Source organism: Cydia splendana, chromosome 10 (genome assembly GCF_910591565.1).
Source record: "Cydia splendana chromosome 10, ilCydSple1.2, whole genome shotgun sequence".
NCBI classification, from domain to species: Eukaryota; Metazoa; Arthropoda; class Insecta; order Lepidoptera; family Tortricidae; genus Cydia; species Cydia splendana.
In genome coordinates this window covers 18,730,210-18,750,448 of record NC_085969.1, presented here as the reverse complement: position 1 = coordinate 18,750,448, position 20,239 = coordinate 18,730,210, and the positions used below count along the sequence as shown (strand labels likewise).

Here is a 20,239-nt window from a genome sequence, read left to right as displayed (position 1 = left end):
CGGCGACGCAACTTTTGCGTTGCGTCAACGCAACGTCGGCGCGACGGCAGCAGTGTTTGTCGAGCGCCAGCGTCTCACCAGCGTCCACGTAGCGACCATGCGACGTCTCTAACGTCTGTCGAACGTCGGTGTCTTGTCAGCGCCCGCGTCAGGGCAAGAACGCTGCGTGGTCGCGCTCGCCGTTGCGCGGGCGCTGGCAAGACGACGACGCTCGAAATACGCTAGCGTGGGGTGGCCGTTAGGGTCAAAAACAACAAATTGATATTTATATAAAACGAATTTTGTCTGACATGATAGCGTATAACTCTATGGCCTCCAGTCGAACTTAATGGCACTAAATATACTTACAATATCGCTAATCCTAACACAATAGTGTTACCTTACTTTGATTTCGCACAGCCCATTGGGGGACGCCAATCCAATTCTGAATCGGTTTTACAATCTTCAGTTAGAAAGTCACACGGTCAATAATATTGCGCAATGATTATCTAATTCATTTTGTAACTGTGATAGGGTAATTCGCCAGTAACTGGCCACTTATAGTAACTGGCCGCCCTAAACTAAAAATCGGGCAAGTGCGAGTCGGACTCGCGCACGAAGGGTTCCGTACCATATATAAAAAAAAAAATAAAGCAAAAAAAAATGGTCACCCATCCAAGTACTGACCACTCCCGACGTTGCTTAACTTTGGTCAAAAATCACGTTTGTTGTATGGGAGCCCCATTAAAATCTTTATTTTATTCTGTTTTTAGTATTTGTTGTTATAGCGGCAACAGAAATACATCTGTGAAAATTGCCTGGTGACAGACAGACGGACGGACGGACGGACGGACGGACGGACGGACAGACGGACGGACGGACGGACGGACAGTGAAGTCTTAGTAATGATACTAAAACTAAAAGTGGCCAGTTACTGGCGAATTACCCCATTAATCGATAAAGTAAGAACGCGAATTGCCTCGCCATTTCCTATTTCTATCGCACGCGTTTTATAATTAAATATATTGCTGTACCATTAATGATGCCGGCGGTCAATGCCACTGCGAGAGAGAAGGCAATATAATTATGCGCGTGCGATAGAGATAGAAACGGCGGGTCAGTGTACGAAATACTTCGTGCTTAATAGTGTCTTTACTTTATCAGTAATTCTCACTTAACTTAATGAATGTACTAATATTGTACAATAAAATTCCGTCTGTGAGGCTAGTTACCTGAGATTGAGAAACCGTCTCTTAGACTAATAAATTAGATAGTAGCGGTAAAAAGCGCTTACTTACAAGAACTTATATTACAATAAGTCTCTTACTCACATTTAGTTGTTAGACTTAATAAAACAATAGTTTTTCCTTAAATTACAAAGCGCATATAGCAACGCGCAATAACCGATATCTAATTCAGATATTTCGAATTTTAGCTAGCACTCTAAGGCGGTGCGTAATTTCATAAAAGTTTGATTCACCTAATATAACATTTGATATCAATAATTCCCTTCTGTAACTTTGGGCTTAGCTAAGGAGCGCTGCGACAGTATTTCGTGCGCGAGATAGACTACTCGTCCCTCTCTAATAAATACAGGTAGAAATAGGCTGACAGTCTATCTCGCGCGCGAGATACTGTTGCGGCAGTGCTAAGCCTACTGATGGTTCTATAAAGATAACATTCCAATTCAAACTTCGTATATACTTAAACAATATATATTTCAAATGTCATATTAGCTAAAAAAACATCAAACGCACCTAGAGCATCAAATAAATGTCGACTTCCAAATTACAATCCCGCACAATTATTTCACAATCAAAAACCCGTGCACACTCGCAAGGAACTTATCGAAATTATCCTGGAAACGCAATTTATGGGGTCTCGAACCGTCGAAGAGCACCCCATTTGTGAGGACCCCAAAGGCCTCTTCTAGTCTAGGTACATTGGCTGGATCGTTGACAGCGTAGGCCTCTATAAGTTGGCGTGCGAGGCCTTCTAAGAGGGCTGGTTTGACGCATGTTAAAGCGTATATGGCTGCGCCGGCCGCTGGGATCGAATCTGGTGGTATTTCCATCTTGATAATCAACATTAGAAGTAACTCTGCTAAAGTTAGAAGGGATAGAGAGTATGGGTTGTCATCGCCTAAAGTGCGGGCCTTGTTTGAGAGGCCTACGATGGTGTCGCAGCAGAGAGTGGACACGTCGCAGGATACGGCGGTCAGGCCGACTCGTAGCGCGGCGACTACCATGTTGAAATCATCTATTGGTAGGATTGTTAGCTGTAAGAATAAACATTTTTGAATTAATTAAGTTTTTTTCATGTTAGAAGACCCTTATCCAGGCTGACAATATAGTTATTTGTACAACAAGAGATCAAAGTTTGATATTTCTTCGAGTGCTTATTTTGAGTCCCGTGCAAGCGAAAGATTCTATAATAGTCTTCCTCATTGCATAAAGAGCACAAGTCAGGGATGTTGCGAATATTCGCATCCACATCCGCACCCGCGGAACGACCGCATTATTTTCAATTCAACATCCGCATCCGCATAAAATCGATGCGGAGCGTAATGCGGGTGCGGATGTCGAACAAGTCGGCACAGGAACGCTTTAGCGGCGGCTTAAGTGCTAAGTAATTTCGTCCTTACTTATAACGAAATCGTCTAGATCCAGAAAAGTCGGCCAAGTTACTGTTTGTTAAATATAACGCACCTAATTCTTGCTCAAATACTAAACGTTTCGTTTTTTTTTAAATAAAAATGACTAAAAATGTAATATTTGACGTTTTGACCTTTAAATATCCGCATCCGCGGATGTCAAAAAATCTGCATCCGCAACATCCCTGCCACAAACACAAGTATCTTACTTACACCGCCGTGTGTAATTCGCGACGGGGTAGCGCCAATAGGGAAGGGGTATTAAGTCTCAGCAATAATGTTAGACGCAAGTATCTTACCTGCTCCGCTGTGTGTAACTCGCGAAGTGTGCGATAAGCCTGGTGTGCTAACGTAGGTAGCGCCAGCAGGGAAGGCGTAATGAGGGGCAGCAATAATCTAAGGCCCCTCGCACACGTGTCGCCGACGGCGCGCTCGGCGCCGCAGCGGGCGATGGAGCACACCACCTCCATTAGGGCGCAGATATCCTGGGGAAAGTGGAATCAGTGAGGTGTAAAAAATGGTTGTACGTGGTTTTCTGCTAATAAACTGAGATACAGTTTGGAATATTAGTGATAGGGATGAATTGTTTATTTTTTATGGAATAAATAAATTATCAATATTATTATATATATCTTGGACAAAAAAAAACTGTAATTTTTCATATCCTTCCGTTACCTGGAAATACGATAAACGTACATACAATTAGAACAGTTTTGCTGTTTTAAAATGAAGATTATTTGTAACATAAAAACACTAAAATATAAATTGGTAAATACAAGTAGAAATAAAATTGTATCACTACTCCGTTAAAGCATTGTCGAAATAAACAGTAATCTTACTTCATACGCCTCCTCCTCGGCGTCCTGTGGAATGCCGGATATCTTGCCAGAGTTCCACCGCATGTACACGTCGAATGTTGTATTGCACACTTCCAGGAATCTGGAACAAGGTTTTAAACGTTGAATTTTTATAAAAGGCGGTTTTTTTTAATACCACGTCGATGGCAAACAAAGGGCCCGCCAGATGCTAAGCAGTCACCGCAGCCTATGGACGCCTGCAACTCCAGACTCTCTAGAGGTGTTACATGCGCGTTGCCGACCCTTTAAAAACCTGTTTGAAGAACCCCATACACCCCTCGGGAAAATTTCGGCAGGGGGCTCATTTCATTCCACAGCCGGAGCGTCCGCAGGAGGAAATTCCTCTTAAACCGATTTAGAATTTATATTGTTTTTCCTGAAGCTGTATATTTTCTGAGGTGTGCCTATAAAGAGTGTTATATTCTATGAGTATAATATGATTTTTTTATTGCAAGTGGGCAGGCCTTAATGATCACAAACTGGACTTGGTATGGTATCACAAAACGCCGGACATAGCTTTAACACAATTTTCAACTGTTAATTACTCGTACGTTAAGTTTAATTTCACTTGTAAAAAAATGTTGTATCAATTTTCATTCCTTTCTGTTACCTCCGTATGAAAGTAACAAAATGGAAATACGAAAATGTAATGTACGTACTTGCTAACGTTCTGCGGCTGCACGGAGTGCAGCATCCGCTTGGCGCTCTTGGCGAGGAGTCTGAGAGCAGGTAGCACTACCCCTGGGTAGTTGTGGTACCGGTACACTATACCGGGTATCTTGTCTAGCGCACCGATCAGCATCATGAACTGCTCGTCCATGGTTCCCACCTGGTAACATTGGAATATTAATTGAAACTAGAAATTTGGTAAATCGTCTGAGAAGATTAAGAAATATTTTTTATGACGTCAGAAATAGATGATAACTTAGAAAATTAGTTTCTCACATCATATTGAAGACGACGGCGATTCATATAAAAAAATAATGAAAATCACTTTTTTACAATTTGCTACTTCCTCCTAATTAAAAGTAACAGAATGGAAATACGAAAATGTACGAAAAGTTTTGGAAACTTTTTTCTGCTTGTGAGGTATACAAAAATACGCGGTAATGTTTACATTCAGAAACAATCTTACCTCAAACACGCCCTCTGTGACGCCAATAAAGCAGTCAAGCGTGTCCGCCAACATATTTCGTACGGGTTCCGTATCCGACTCCATGTTAATTATGTTCATCAGCTTCTCTTGTAACGCCACTGTGCTTGCGAGGAGGCGGCTTCGGACTTCACCTGTGGAATAAATATATTAAACCTGATAATTCATGAAAAACAAACAGGCAGAAAAGAAACGAATTTCCGAACAGGATTTAACCGATTTTGATGAAACATATAACACGTTGAGAGCCCTTTGATGGGCTTATTTTTTGAAATCCAAGGATATATTTGAAGGAAATTGCCGAAAGTGGGCAAAACATTTTTTTTTTCAGATTAACATAACATCGAAATTGCTGAACACAGCTTGTGAACTTGTCAGCCGTCTACAGATGTCGTGAATAATCTACCATTGTATTTTCTACTACTTTCTGTACTGAGACTGACTGAAATAGGATGACACGTTCGTACGTTTCCGTTAAATACGTAAAGAATTATGCACTACAATTCACTACATCTATAAGTTCTTCCTTTTTTCTCATAGATTGCTCCTCACCTTCAAAATTGTTAGCTAATAAGGACCCTTACAGTTCGGCAGGGGAATGATTAACCCCCTTATTCATAAACGCGCTACAAACCTCAATTAGCTAATAATCGTTTGTCTTTATCTGTCATTTTGACTTATGTATTTGTAAGAAAGGGATAAAACATAATTTAACTAAATCAGGCCGTAAAGTTTTATCAATAAGGGGTTTAGTCCATACCTTCTGCATACGTTGCAGCGATTGCAAAAGCTCTATGCAATTCTTTCCTTAATTCGCCTGGTAAGTTACTGCCGGCCGCTTCCCAAGCCACGAGGGCTAGGAATTCTTCGCAACTCGCTAGTGGATTTTGCCTGAAAATAATATGAATATTGATCTATCAAATCAATAGAGCATAAGGAGCACACAACGTACAAATTGGGTCATAACTATATTACAATAGTAATAATTTAGTTAAATATAATAATAGGGTGTTGATGTCGTAAAAGAAAACGAGTGTCTTATGGCAAGGTCATCTATGGTAGAAGGGGTAAAATTTTGGGGCTGAAGTAACTTTTATTAACTTAGAATATCTGTATTATGTGTAATATGAATATTATCCTCAGTTCATTAAGTGAATTGTATATATAAATGACAAAGTATGACTATTACTGAATAAATGATATGATATTACCATGGATTGCGACGAATTAATGATTATGATTATTTAGGTACTTGTGGTGATGCAACGCCAGGGTAGTGAGCAGTTGGGCGGCGGCGGTGGCGGCCGCGGGCTGCGCCGCCAGGTGGCGCAGGCCGGCGCCGGCGCGCGCGCACAGGCGCCGCACCGTCCACACGGCGCCGCGCGACGAGCGACCGAACGCCATCTCTAGGATCGGTGCCATCTGGGAGCAAACGAGTTACTTTTAAGTTCAGGAAACATTAACAAATTTATGCACGAAATTTATGTTGTATTTAATGAAGAAATTTTAATTTAATTAAACAATGTAGGGACAGGGACCGCTTACAGGGGTTTGAGCCCGGGGTGCAGTCTCACTTGAGCTAGCTAGATTTTTTTTAATTCGAAGCAACTTCTACCTGAAGAATCGTGATACTCAACAACGTACGGCAAGTTAAGTTTTTTAGTTTAACACCATGTGTGAATAGTTTCAGATAAATATTTTGGGAGTCGTTTTCTAAGTTTTCGTCCGTCAAGTGACCTTCGAAAACCGTATAATTTGTAATTGCTGCCGCCGCTTAATTCGTATCTCAACCTTATTGTTATCACGCTAAGGTTGGAATTAACTTGTTGTATACAAACCTCGGAGTATAAAGACGACTGCGGCATGAGATACGAGTTGACCCATATCTTGAGCAGCCACGACACTGTAGCGGAGAGTTCAGGGGAGAAGAACCCCGCGAGCCCCGCCTCTAGACGCATTCCCAACTGATGGGTATCTCAACATTATTGATAACGCGGTAAGGTTGGAATTAACTTGTTGTATACAAACCTCGGAGTATAAAGACGGCTGCGGCATGAGATACGAGTTGACCCATATCTTGAGCAGCCACGACACTGTAGCGGAGAGTTCAGGGGAGAAGACGCCCGCGAGCCACGCCTCTAGACGCATTCCCAACTGATGGGTATCTCAACCTTATTGTTAACGCGGTAAGGTTGGAATTAACTTGTTGTATACAAACCTCGGAGTATAAAGACGGCTGCGGCATGAGATACGAGTTGGCCCATATTTTGAGCAGCCACGACACTGTAGCGGAGAGTTCAGGAGAGAAGACCCCCGCGAGTCCTGCCTCTAGGGCTGCGCATTCGTAAGCACTGATGCGGAGTATTTCGCCTATCAGCCTGCAATTAAATAAAATAAAATTGTTTCAGGCATCTAAGGCCTATATTAACATGCATACAGTATGTTTTCTCAAACATGCAATGAAATGTCGTCACTCCGGGCGTTATATCAGGCTTCGAAGTATCACGTTTAGGGCGGAGCAACTCCAGAGAACTGTAAAGGAATTTCATACAAAATTTAAGGCCTAGGCCGGGAAGTAATTTTTTTTTAAATTTCCATTTCACAGATATGTGTGACACACCATCGTGGCATTCAGCCATTAAAGTGATAACACACTATCGCACCGCTTTAAAAAAAAAACTATAGGCAGTTTATGCTTGATGGTTTATGGTACGATTTCTTTTTTTTTTTATCTTTATAGGGCTGTATCTCCTAAACCGTGCGTCGCAGCGCAAAAATAATAAAATGTTCGTTCCTCTGTAAGAAACCCTTAATTAACATAAAAAAAAAAACAAAAAAGAAAAAAAATAATAACAAAAAAATTTTATAATGCTGTATCTCCTAAACCATACGTCGTAGCGCAAAAATAATCAAATTTTCGTTCCCCTTTAGGAAACCCCTTAATAACATTTAAAAAAACACAAGAAAAGAAAAAAAAGAAAAAAAATGTTTTATAGGACTGTATCTCCTAAACCATGCGTCGTAGCGCAAAAATAATAAAATGTTCGTTCCTCTGTAAGAAACCCTTAATTAATATTTAAAAAAAAACACAAAAAAGAAAAAAAAAACTTTATAATGCTGTATCTCCTAAACCGTACGTCGTAGCGCAAAAATAATCAAATTTTCGTTCCCCTTTACGAACCCCTTAATAACATTTAAAAAAATAAGAAAAAAAAAGCAAAAAAAATATTTATAGGTCTGCATCTCCTAAACCATGCGTCGTAGCGCAAAAATAATAAAATGTTCGTTCCTCTGTAAGAAACCCTTAATTAATATAAAAAAAAACCACAAAAAAGAAAAAAAATAATAACAAAAAAGACTTTATAATGCTGTATCTCCTAAACCGTACGTCGTAGCGCAAAAATAATCAAATTTTCGTTCCCCTTTAGGAAACCCCTTAATAACATTTAAAAAAACACAAGAAAAGAAAAATAATAAAAAAAAAAGCAAAACAATGTTTTATAGGACTGTATCTCCTAAACCATGCGTCGTAGCGCAAAAATAATAAAATTTTCGTTCCTCTGTAAGAAACCCCTAAAAAAAAACTTAAAAAAGGATAATAAAAAATAAAAATACTTTATAATGCTCTTAAACCGTGCGTCGTAGCGCAAACATAATAAAATTTTCGTTCCCCTTATGAACCTCACGCACTGAATAACCTATCACATTAGGACATGAAACAATCATCATCATCAATTTTTATTATTATTTCATTGCATGTTTAAGAAAAGCACTATACATACCTCGGCGTGAAAAGGGGTTGTCGGCCTCACTACGTTCGGCCGTCTATATGCATTCGGCCGGCAACCCCTTACTTCCCAGCCTCTGTAGTAATGTACTATTATTAAAAATAAAATAAAAGGAGTCATAGAATTCCACGACAAAAATATTGTAATGCATGAATAATGTTAGCCGGGTGAATATCATCGGTTTACGACTTATCTTACATTCTCAGTGCCAGCTAGGGTTGCCAACCGTACTATATTATATAGTATTGTACTATATTTTGGCTCTCTGTACTATATACTTTTGGAAAAATATATAGTACGCTAAAATACTATATTTCCGATTAAACGTATATTACACTCATGTTTAGTATTTTAAGCGCTGGTGGCCTAGCGGTAAGAGCGTGCGACTTGCAATCTGGAGGTCGCGGGTTCAAACCCCGGCTCGTACCAATGAGTTTTTCGGAACTTATGTACGAAATATCGGAACTTATGTCGCTTTTCGGTGAAAGAAAACATCGTGAGGAAACCGGACTAATCCCAAATGAGGCCTAGTTTACCCTCTGGGTTGGAAGGTCAGATGGCAGTCACTTTCGTAAAAACTAGTGCCTAATCATGGGATTAGTTGTCAAGCGGACCCCAGGCTCCCATGAGCCGTGGCAAAAATGCCGGGACAACGCGAGGAAGAAGAAGAAGACACTCATGTTTAGTAGTTTATCTAAAAGTACTATATTTTTTTGAAATGTACAATATTTTTGATGCCTTATTCTGGAAAATACTATATTCCACCAAAAAAAAGTTGGCAACCCTAGTGCTAGCGCTCTCTCCCACTAGACATCGGAGGGTAGCATCCACGTTGGCGTTTCATTTAAGACTGAACTAGTTAGGGGGGACAGTGGACCTTAGGTTAACAGTGGACCGTAATAATTGACCGAAGCGAAGCGAAGGTCTACGTTTTGACTCGGGCATTTTGCTTTCGTATGTCCGGATGTTCTCCTCTACAGGTCGCAATTCTTAACCGATTCTCGTGAAATTTTGTGACCGAATTTTATGACTAAATAAAATTTTTTTGTCAATCCGGTTTTTGGAAATTTTTAAAAATGGCGGAGTCGTGATACCTGGCGCCTAAACAAATAGTCGTATCGATATCATAAGACTTTTTTCTTTTTGAAACATGTTTACAGAGTTAATAGCAAAAAATGCAGAAAAAAATTATCGCTGGTTTAGGCGGTATTTAGATATTTAATTTTAACTAATTTTAATTTGAGAAGGAGTAGCTAAATTTCGTCAACCCATCTAAGAACTATTTGGCTCAGTTTGTAAACGTTCGCTTTTTCTGTTTGCACAGAGGGTCTGGGTTCGATCCCCAGTAATTGTATGCTGGGATATTATAGCTTTTTGTATTTTTTTACACATAAATTTCGTATTGTTTTTCTTTAATTTACTATACACCGTGTTTTTATTGAATTCCGTTAACTTCGGGGTATAGTTAAGTACGTTTATAAGAACTAAATGGCATAGTTAATTTAAAAAAAAAAATTTTTTTTTTGTTTCTTTTTTGTTTAAAAAGTAATTAAATGTAGCATATAGCGTTGTTGTAACACGGGCATTACATTTAACTCAACCAAACAATTGAAATCTGCGACATATCAATGTCATTTCGTACATCAATCGACCGAGATTGTACTTAAGTTTAGTAGCAAATGTATGAACTCATTCTAAACACTAATCAATATGTAAGCCGGCCCTAAGGCAAGTGTACACGCTTGTAGGGGCCTTATAGTAAAAAAATAAATTATGGATTATCTCCGAAATGGACTTAATTAGAACATCGGTGTCTTTGAGAAAGTTACTTGATTTAAGCTCAGGAATGCACCCTTGAAATTAACGGAAATCAAAAAAAACACGGTGTATTTAAAGCTCTTAGCACCATGTTATTTCAAGCTCTGCTCGCGAGGTCTACAGCTCACAGAGCCACTAGTATTTATCTTATCTTAGGCACAGTGTAAAAAGTAACAGTGGACCGATTTTGATGTTTGCGTAAATGCCGACACCGCACAAGAACACAGTAGGGTTGTCAGAGATTTTTACAGAACTGCCCAAGACTTACACTTGACTTACTATAAGACACGGTAGTCCTATAAGTAGTACCGAGCTACTAACAATGGCGATGTATGCAGCTCGGGTGCGCGCTACCCACCCCTCGCCCCTCGCACGATTGCCCTGTCTAGATGCCTTCGTTGAAAATCTGTATTGTTTTATAGACTGTCTTAGGAGATTAATAGACTTACTTGAGCACAGGATCGACATTTTCAGTGCTAGCGCTCTCCCCCACTAGATATCGCAGGGAAGCGTCCACATTGGCGTTTTCTCGGAGACTGAACTGCACTATCTCGTTCGGCATCATCACCGTCTCACCCTCGGTGCAATCGATCGCGAGGAAGTGTCCTGAAAATATTATAGATAACATATTGGCATTTAGAGATCATCATCGTCATCCTCAACTTAAATATCTACAGCTTTAGCTATAGTACATTGTTGCCGAGGGATCGAAAGAAAGGCGTTTTCTGACGCGGTATCTAGATGGCAAAAGGGTCAAATAATACCTGTTTCCACCTGTCTGTGTGTGTGTTGTATACATAGTGTTTTTTTCTGTCCCGGTCCATTTATAAAGAGCCTTTTTTTTACAAAATCAACTACCATCTGACCTTCCAACCCAACACGCCTTTGTGCCGTGTGGTGCCGGCATCAGAAAAGAATAGCACCACCCCATCTCGCCCCGTGGGTGTCGTATAAGGCGACTAAGGGAAAACTGGCGACAGATATGCATATGAGCGAGGCTCGCCCGTATCCTTAGCGGGATCCTTGCTCACAAGAGCTGTGCGCGCGGCGACATCAATAAAAAATAAAAACCGGTCAAGTGCGAGTCGGATAAGAACGTCACTTTGATTGTATAGGAGCAACTTTTTAGTGACTCTTAAGGACGAAAAAACCGGCCAAGTGCGAGTCGGACTCGCGCACAAAGGGTTCCGTACCATTGTGCAAAAAACGGCAAACAAATCACGATTGTTGTATGGGAGCCCCACTTAAATATTTATTTTATTTTTAGTATTTGTTGTTATAGCGGCAACAGAAATACCTACATCATCTGTGAAAGTTTCAACTGTCTAACTATCACGGTTCTCAAGTAACAGCCTGGTGACAAACAGACGGACAGCGGAGTCTTAGTAATAGGGTCCCGTTTTACCCTTTGGGTACGGAACCCTAAAAAACCAATACGTCAAACAACATGTCCAATACGACCCCTATTTTCCTATGATAGATATCATTTAATCATGATATACCTGCAATCATGAGAGTCCAGTGTAGATCCTCGAACAGACTGATCAGTTGTTCGCCGCCGCTCACAGTCAGTTTGCCCATATGCATTAGCTGCAGGTGCTCCTCCAATCTACAGAAACACAACAGGGAAATAGATAGATAAACCATTTATTCGCTTGCCACACATACATATAGACAAAAAAATAAAAAACAATAACAATACCAAAATAAAAGTAAAATTAAGTACAAGAAGCATGAATCAAAAAATCAATATGTAGGTTTGCTGTGTGTGTTGCAGCAAAACAAAAGGGTTCTGGCTCAGTGAACTCTCCACTCTTTCGGGTGAGCAATTGATAATTCTGCTAGAACCCAGAAATATAAAACTAAAGCTATTATTTTAACTGATTATGACATTGATGAGTAATCATCCTCCTTTTACCAGGCATGGCTCACTCCGCGATTTCGTCGCTTTGCTACAGGTAGCTAAAAGTACATCCGTTCCACACCAATTTTGGTTGCTATCCATAAGCCGCGCGTGGCGCTGTCGCCACCTAGCGGCCATATCTGTCCTGATCGTAACAGACGCGTTTTGTTAGAGAGTGAGTCTTCTGTACCTAGTACTATTATTTATTCTGTGCTTTTACAATATAAAAATGGTGCATCTAAGTTGAAACTAACAGCTTGTTTCGTGTCGTTAAGCTCACCTCTTGCTACGCTCATGTAGTATTGTGAAAAGCACATGACAGCAATGCGCGGGAGCTTTCCTGGCGATGGCACCAATAGTCAATAGCACGTCGCTGTGTTGTTTTCTCTCATCTTCTTCTACATCGTCTTTAATGTCGTTGGCGCAAGTGTCGCTGCTTTCCACGCCTCTGTGGACAATGAGATATTTAAATAACTACCTTATCCCAATAGTCATAAAGTCTATACTTTAACATCATACCTGGTCCCGTCCGGCGGTGCCAATCGGCATTGTAGATAAGTGTTAAATATCTCTCTACACGGATTGGTGAGGGTCTCCGCCGAGTATCCGTCCGTGTCGTTGCCAATGGAACTTATTTAGAGATTCTCTACCTTATCCCAAGAGTCTTAAAGTCTATATTTGTATGACATACCTGGTCCCGTCCGGCGGTGCCAACCGGCATTGTAGATAAGTGTTAAATATCTCTATACACGGGTTGGTGAGGATTTCCGCCGAGTATCCGTCCGTGTCGTTGTCAAGCGAACTTATTTAGTGATTCTCTACCTTATCGCAATAGTCATAAAGTCTATATTTGTATGACATACCTGGTCCCGTCCGGCGGTGCCAACCGGCATTGTAGATAAGTGTTAAATATCTCTATACACGGGTTGATGAGGATTTCCGCCGAGTATCCGTCCGTGTCGTTGTCAAGCGAACTTATTTAGCGATTCTCTACCTTATCCCAATAGTCATAAAGTCTATATTTGTATGACATACCTGGTCCCGTCCGGCGGTGCCAACCGGCATTGTAGATAAGTGTTAAATATCTCTATACACGGGTTGGTGAGGATTTCCGCCGAGTATCCGTCCGTGTCGTTGTCAAGCGAACTTATTTAGTGATTCTCTACCTTATCTCAATAGTCATAAAGTCTATATTTGTATGACATACCTGGTCCCGTCCGGAGGTGCCAACCGGCATTGTAGATAAGTGTTAAATATCTCTATACACGGGTTGGTGAGGGTCTCCGCCGAGTATCCATCCGTGTCGTGGACGATGGAACTCCAAGTGTGCAGGAATTTGTTCAAGGATTCTCGCCACACAGAGTCATCGTTTACCTGAAATATTTATATTTATAGGTCCATTTTTAAAGTACAAAGTAAGGTAAGCATTAACTTCTAAAACTTATAAGCTATACTAACGTTAATGCATGCATGACATTTCCGTTTCCGAGATCCCCGAAATATATACATAAACAAGAATTGCTCGTTTAAAGGTATTAGATGAAACAACAGCTTATTGAAACTGACACGTTATTTGATATGCAACATTGTTGCTATATAAATAATTCTATGAAACAGCTTGTGATAAGAGCTCTAACAGCAACTTCTTTGATGACGATAATTCCCGGCTGGGTTCAATGGAAATTAGCCTGAGAAAACTGTTAAAGGACTCACCCCATAAAAACTGACATAGATGTCTTAAGGCCACTTGCACCACCCCACTAATCCGGGGTTAAGCGATTAAACCGTTAACCCAGTGTCAAATTGTACTGGTAACCATGGTAACTTCAGGTTTAACTGGCTAACCCTAGGTTAGGGTAATGGTGCAAGTGGCGCTTAGTAGACTAAAGAAAAAGTGACCAAAGTAAGTGAGAGTTGGTCAAAGACGCCTAGTTTTTCTAAGATTGTATGAACCATCGCCCATACTGTTAACTATCCATCAGTGGACCTTATTTGTATTATAAGGTCCACCGATGTACAGTTAAGAGTGTTGCACTCGAAAAATTGGGACGGGGTACCGTCGTGTCAGGGTAGCCTAGAGGTCCAGGGCGATAGCTGTGTAAGCTGAAGACGACGGTTCGAATCTAGCCTCTGCCACTGAAGTGCTTGTGGTCACTTTTTTTATTAGTATATGACATCTATTTCAGTTTATAACTTATATATAGTAGTGTAACTCTTCGAGCAACACGGAAGGGAGGCGGCATTCGCACTATTTCCCCTCTGCCGAGGTACAAGATTAGCGCGTCAGTCTAATCTAGCGCGGGTAATAAAACTAGTTGCACTTGGATTTTTCACTAGACCGAGTCCAGACGCGCGCGTGAACACCGCTGCACAAAAATGCCTCTTTGCTCGGTTTTTTGTTATAAAAAGAGGTCGGGGACATCAAATTTACAAAAAGAAAGTGTTACATTTCACATGTAATATTTTTTTTACATATCATACGTTTAATTATATTCAAACACAATTATTATATTTTAGTCTCATGTAATTGTTGGATTTATCGATTTTGCTCGCTCAGTACACATTGCGGATCGGTCGAGCGACAAATTCGACTTCTCATCTCTCAAAATACAATAACATACTTCAACGAAAATGTGTTAGTGTGCGTGTTGTGACACTTGTCACTCGTCCGTACACAAAAAGAGATCGAGGTTTGCAAGATTTGTCTTTGACGTGTGTCATTTTCTATGTATTTGTGTCGTCATTACAGATTGGATTTTGTATGTAAGTGTGTGAGAAGTGCGACTGTGTGCACCTTTCCCCCCGCGAAAAATGGCAGAAAGATTTGTACGGTGAGATATCGCTTGGGCCCCTCCCTTCCGATGTGTCGGAAGCCGGTGTTGCTCGAAGAGTGTAACTACTTAAAAAACAAATCAAAATATTAATAAAATGATTTGATGAAAGAAAAGACGCTTACCAAAAGGATTCTCGTACATTGACCAGCCTGTTGCTATCTCTATTGCACGCGCATAATTATATTGCTGTCCTGCTTGCACAGTGACATTGACAACCGGCACCATGGGCGGCGCAGCAATATAATCATGCGCGTCCAGTACACGGCGGGAAGAAGTTGATAAATGGCGAGAAAAAAATTGAACTTTATGTACTTTTATTTTAAGTTCAAATTTCTTCAATAAAATATCTCGAGTTATCAACTTCTTCCCGCCGTGTACGGTACAGTATAGATGTAGCAACAGATGGGTCAAAGTACGAACGAAAATCCTTGTGGTAATCGTCTTTTCAAGTTGTCAAAAAGTTGAACTTACCCCTTCTTCCACCACAGCTCCTCTAATACAATGACAAGTGAGCGTCGTTAAATTCTGCAGCAAAGTCGGCGGCGTATTCGCGATCATGCTCGGCGCGAAGAACTGAATCAGACGCCTATATATATCCGATATACCGAGCATCTCTCTCTCCATCGGCTGAATGTTAGCCATCATATTCAAGAAACTGTTCACATAGTTCTCCAAATACTGTTGTTTTAAATTACTAGCGGACACCACTACACCGCTCAAACTGGCCAGTTGAACTAGGCAAGTTAAAGACGGACTAGCTAAATCAGGATTCGTTCGCACATACATATGTATCTCGAAGAATAGAGCGATCAGCTCTGGTTGTAATATTGTGTCTCTCCAATTTAAACTTAGTCTTAAAGCCGGTGCTGCATCGCTTTCGTATATAGCTTCGAATGCTCCGATTAACCGCTTTGGTAGTAGCGGAGACACTTGCCCCCAGCATAAGACTGTTTCGACTATGGTTAGCAGTTGCTTTGTCAGTAACGCTTGCTCTCCTTCAGGCCTATGTCCGGAGCGAACTATCTGTTCTAGAACGCTGACAGTGAATCTGAATATTCTTTTTAAGTCTAACGCTTCGAAGGATTTCTTTAGCCTAAAGTGTACTTCCCATATCAAGCCTACGTCGGCTGACTTGACAGTGATGGCATATTCTTGCATGATAGCGAGGATGAGAGAGCAGGCCAGCTTCTGTTGACTTATGGGTGAGCTTAGAATTATTTTCTCTAGTTCTGTGAGTAAAGCCTTCCTCTCTCTTCCGCCATCGTCTATGCTGCCTCTTTTGACGATTATTGCTATTGTCTGTGGAAGAAATATTGAATTAGGTATTTCTGTTTTTTTTTTATAACGTCGCATACGGCGCTCGGTGCGGCGCGCGGCAAATCAAGTGAATGGCCTTCATTTACCGTACGCACGCCGCTTGCGTCCAGTCCGCGGCCTTAGGCATATATGTATTGTGAAGTTTAGGACATCCTGAGCAACTTTCAGCATGGGATCAGTCAAGAAATAGCCTAAAAAAATTACCAACATCTAATCAGCCAACATGTATACAACCTTGCACAATATGGCTAGAAGTAATTGTTTGAAAATCACCGTATAATTTACAAGCTATAATAAAATGTGCAAAGTTATTTCCTTTTGTCTATTGTTATAAATCATTGATGTATAACTCAGGATTGGCCTTATGGGCAATAAGAATGGGGCATGAATGGGGCCAGTACAGCGGTGTGACACCGCTACAACGCGATTGGTTGATGAGTTCGCATCACGCGCGCGATTGGTTCGAATTCGTGAGTGACAACGCTGAACTAGTACCATTTTAGTAATCCTAAGGCCCGTCCTGAGATATGCATCAACGTTATAATGCAGATGTTTCAAAGCACTTCTTTTGTGTAACTATTTTCGTTGCGTCGTATTCATATAAATAACAAACATATACCTGCAATAATTTTTCTCTCAAAAACGGCGGAGTATCTTGCCTCAGCAAATAATTCAGCAAATATTCTCTGAGAGAAGAAATATCACTTTCTGACAACAATGTCCATTCTCTGATAAGCGCTGTCTTCAGCAGCCCGGCTGCTTCAAATAGGACATAGTCAGTTCTGGATTTTTCTAGAATCTCCCTGCAGAGTTGGTAAGGGTTTTTGGTACTCCTGAACTCTAGAAACACGCTTTCTGCTTGATGCCGCTGTTCTGATGTCACCAGGGTTGGTGGGGCCTGTGAATGAAAAATAGTGCTTTATTTATTTCAATTTACTTTATTAAGTATTTAATAATAGGTAGTGTTCAACTATCTACAAGATATCTAATGTATAAACAAAATAATGTTGTAAACCATAGACTGATATATATGTAAGACATACAAAATCATTTCACCTTGGTCTGATAAATAAGTTAAAAGTTTGTGTAACTTTGTACCACCCGCAATATAAGCATGCTTGATGACAAATTCTATGGTGGTTAAAAGGATAAGGGTTGGCCAAATACATAATTACGGACCTAAAATTCGCCTTTCAATTCATGCATAACTTTGCAACTAGCATTAAATCTAATCCCACAATGACTATAAAAAAAAAATGATTAGGCTAGGTTAGAGGCAGGTGGCGAGGTTAAGGTATTTTAAATATTTAATTTTTTCACTTTAATATTATTTCTATACTGCTGTTTATTGTTAATTTAATGGATATCAACTATTCAACTTCATGGTAAAATTATTATTTAAATATGTTACTCGGCCAAGTTGGGCACCATTGGTGCAGTTAGGGTTCCCGTGGGGTTCCCCATAGTAGGTAGTCTTGCCAACCCAAATTTTCAATGAATTGCAACATCGATAACAGGTTTGGTTGTGATAATGTGGATGAATGTATTGATGGTACAAACACTCCTAATTGTACCACAGACCTTATTACAAAGTTTTCTAACTATTTTATTGTTTATATGTAATGTTCTTAACCCATTCATGGCCACGAACCGCTGAGCGTACACAATACGCCGGGCCACCATACAAACCGTTTTTAGCTAAAACGTATGACTCAGCTTATGGGTCTCGAGCCTGGCGCGCACGGTAAATAAATCGCCGCTTATGAAGCCGGCCAGTTGAACAGCATTATGCAAAATTTTTACTAACCACCGTTTTTCTGTGCCTATCAAAAAAAAACTAATTACTTATTGCAGTTTGGTTAGGCGGGTTCAAATTCCGGTAATCCATAGCCATGGTCACAAAATACGAAATCACAACAGCACAGGAGGAGTATAAAGTCGCCCACGAATAAATCGTGACTAAATAATATTTATTTCCCATGTTACTCCAAAATACATCTCTAATAGGGGGGATGGGATGAATCACTTCTTGAACTCTTGTGACAAATACGTCAAATACCACATGAAAAATAATACCGCCGCCGCCGCTCGGATGCATTCCTTGTTTATTGTCCAAGTGTGTCCGATAAGCTTACACCTAGTCGGTCATTTATCTTTGTTTTGGTAAACGCCATTATATTAGTAACAATAGAGAACTTAAAATGTATTATAATACTTACTTTCTAATCTGCCGTAGAAACCACGATGTTTTAAAGAACTTGTTAATATTTGTCACAAACTATTTGTAATACAATACATAATAGTTAGTGATGACTGTTTCAACCGCCTTGTTTTATATTGAAACGAAAAAAATGAACCTTAACATCATTGTGAGTAGGTAATTGCCTAAGATACAATACAACGATCACCAAATATTATGACATGTACAGTGGGAGAAAATCCTAGTTGCCTTACCCCTTATACAAAACAAAATACATATTATTATACTCGTACTACGGTTTGGTTCCTACAAAATGTGGCTTACCATCATCCAAACAGTAATCGGTTGTAAAATGGTACAATATCAAATAGCTTCAACATGAAATAAGCTTTAAAACAAGCCAATAAAGTTTATTTTAGCATGCTACGGAAACATTAGTAGTTTTTACAAGTAGCGCCAGGCCACGGTGACCCATACCTTGAGCCATGTCAATAACTTCTGAAATATATATTTTTTTTGTATTTTTTAAATATGGATTTTTCTGTTTGCTTGCATCGCATATGTATCTAGAATTTCAGTATATTTAGTATATTGCACTGATAGTAAACCAAACTTGAATATTCTAGACCCCGTTTTCATTAAAAAATACGTGTTTATAATTTTTTTACCTAATATACCTTGTAGAAATGGTTGTTAGCTTATATGATACTTACGTTATTACATCAAATTACGTTTCGTTTAAGTTTAAATTGGAATTTATTCAAGACTCACATGTGAGTCACTGGCCCTGCGGAACTGTTTGAGCATGACCCATACGCTGAGTCGCTGGCCCTGAATGGGTTAATAATGTTGATCATAATATAAATTTGTTTAGCTTAGTTTAGGATAATTTATATTATGAGAATAAGTATCTAGGAATAAACTTACCTACCTACCTTACTTAGTATCTAAGTGTAGAAAGCAGTGTTATAAGGATAGCTTTATAACACTCTTTCATTTCATCATTGTAGTAAAATAGAGAATGAATGTAGGTTGCCCAACTGATAATCCTCAAAATTCTTCTAACAAAACAGTACTTATAAAGGATTCAGCATACTTGTTTCTAGTATTAGTAAAAGTTTCTGCGTACAAAAACGAGCTTCTGCCTACGTCCAATCGTAGGATTGGTTGTACAATATTCAATTAGGGCTTTATTATCAAATAAAAATGCTAGTGCGCCTAAAAAGAATGAGAGCATCCGGTATAAGCTTGTCCTAGAATTTATTATGAAGCTCAAATGTGTCATTGTCTAGTGTAATTTTAGGATAGATTTATAGACATTCATTTTAGTCATACCATCAACATCTGGGCTGCAGTCTCCAGTGTTTGTATCGGACCGTTATCCATCGTAGCTGTTGTTACTGGAACACCACAAATTGCACGAAAACGATGAATTAGACTGAACGTAACCGAGACATGCGAATCGGATCACGGTTTGAAGTAATTAGGAAGTCGCATAATTGTAGAGAATTTGTGAAAACACCACGAATTTTCCAAAATAATATCGCATGACAACCGTGCAGTGACAGTTACGAGCTATGTTACCTGTAAAAAAAAATATATTTTCACCTGGGATTTGATGCTACTAGGTACAAAAAAAAAACAATTTGTCGGGCAACGGTTTTAAATATGGCTTAAACAGGACACAGCCGTTTATTTACTTTTTAAATGTCAACGTCACATTATGTCTTTGTCATT

At 39.8% G+C, this 20,239-nt stretch overlaps 1 protein-coding gene across 1 annotated transcript; it reads right to left on the bottom strand.

Moving 5' to 3' along the window:
• Positions 1 to 1,198: 1,198 nt before the first annotated feature.
• Positions 1,199 to 20,119, bottom strand: LOC134794462 (exportin-4-like). Its single transcript, XM_063766279.1, has 15 exons — positions 19,838 to 20,119; positions 16,922 to 17,200; positions 15,457 to 16,284; positions 13,359 to 13,525; positions 12,432 to 12,599; positions 11,751 to 11,857; positions 10,698 to 10,854; positions 6,861 to 7,020; positions 5,895 to 6,064; positions 5,403 to 5,533; positions 4,625 to 4,776; positions 4,149 to 4,318; positions 3,472 to 3,571; positions 2,932 to 3,117; positions 1,199 to 2,257 (listed from the first exon to the last, which is right to left on the bottom strand). Exons 1-15 carry the CDS (start codon positions 19,886 to 19,888, stop codon positions 1,784 to 1,786), a joined length of 3,300 nt encoding a protein of 1,099 aa, XP_063622349.1. The 5' UTR covers positions 19,889 to 20,119; the 3' UTR covers positions 1,199 to 1,783.
• Positions 20,120 to 20,239: the final 120 nt, after the last annotated feature.

Bases quoted from the DNA above. Each gene is read 5' to 3' on its own strand.
- LOC134794462 (XM_063766279.1), bottom strand. From the start codon at position 19,888: ATGGATAACGGTCCGATACAAACACTGGAGACTGCAGCCCAGATGTTG. The intron at 11,858-12,431 runs GTGAGCTTAACG...GTGTTTCTGTAG, and splicing joins CTACATGAGCGTAGCAAGAG to ATTGGAGGAGCACCTGCAGC. The intron at 4,319-4,624 runs GTAAGATTGTTT...CAATGTTACCAG, and splicing joins TCACAGAGGGCGTGTTTGAG to GTGGGAACCATGGACGAGCA.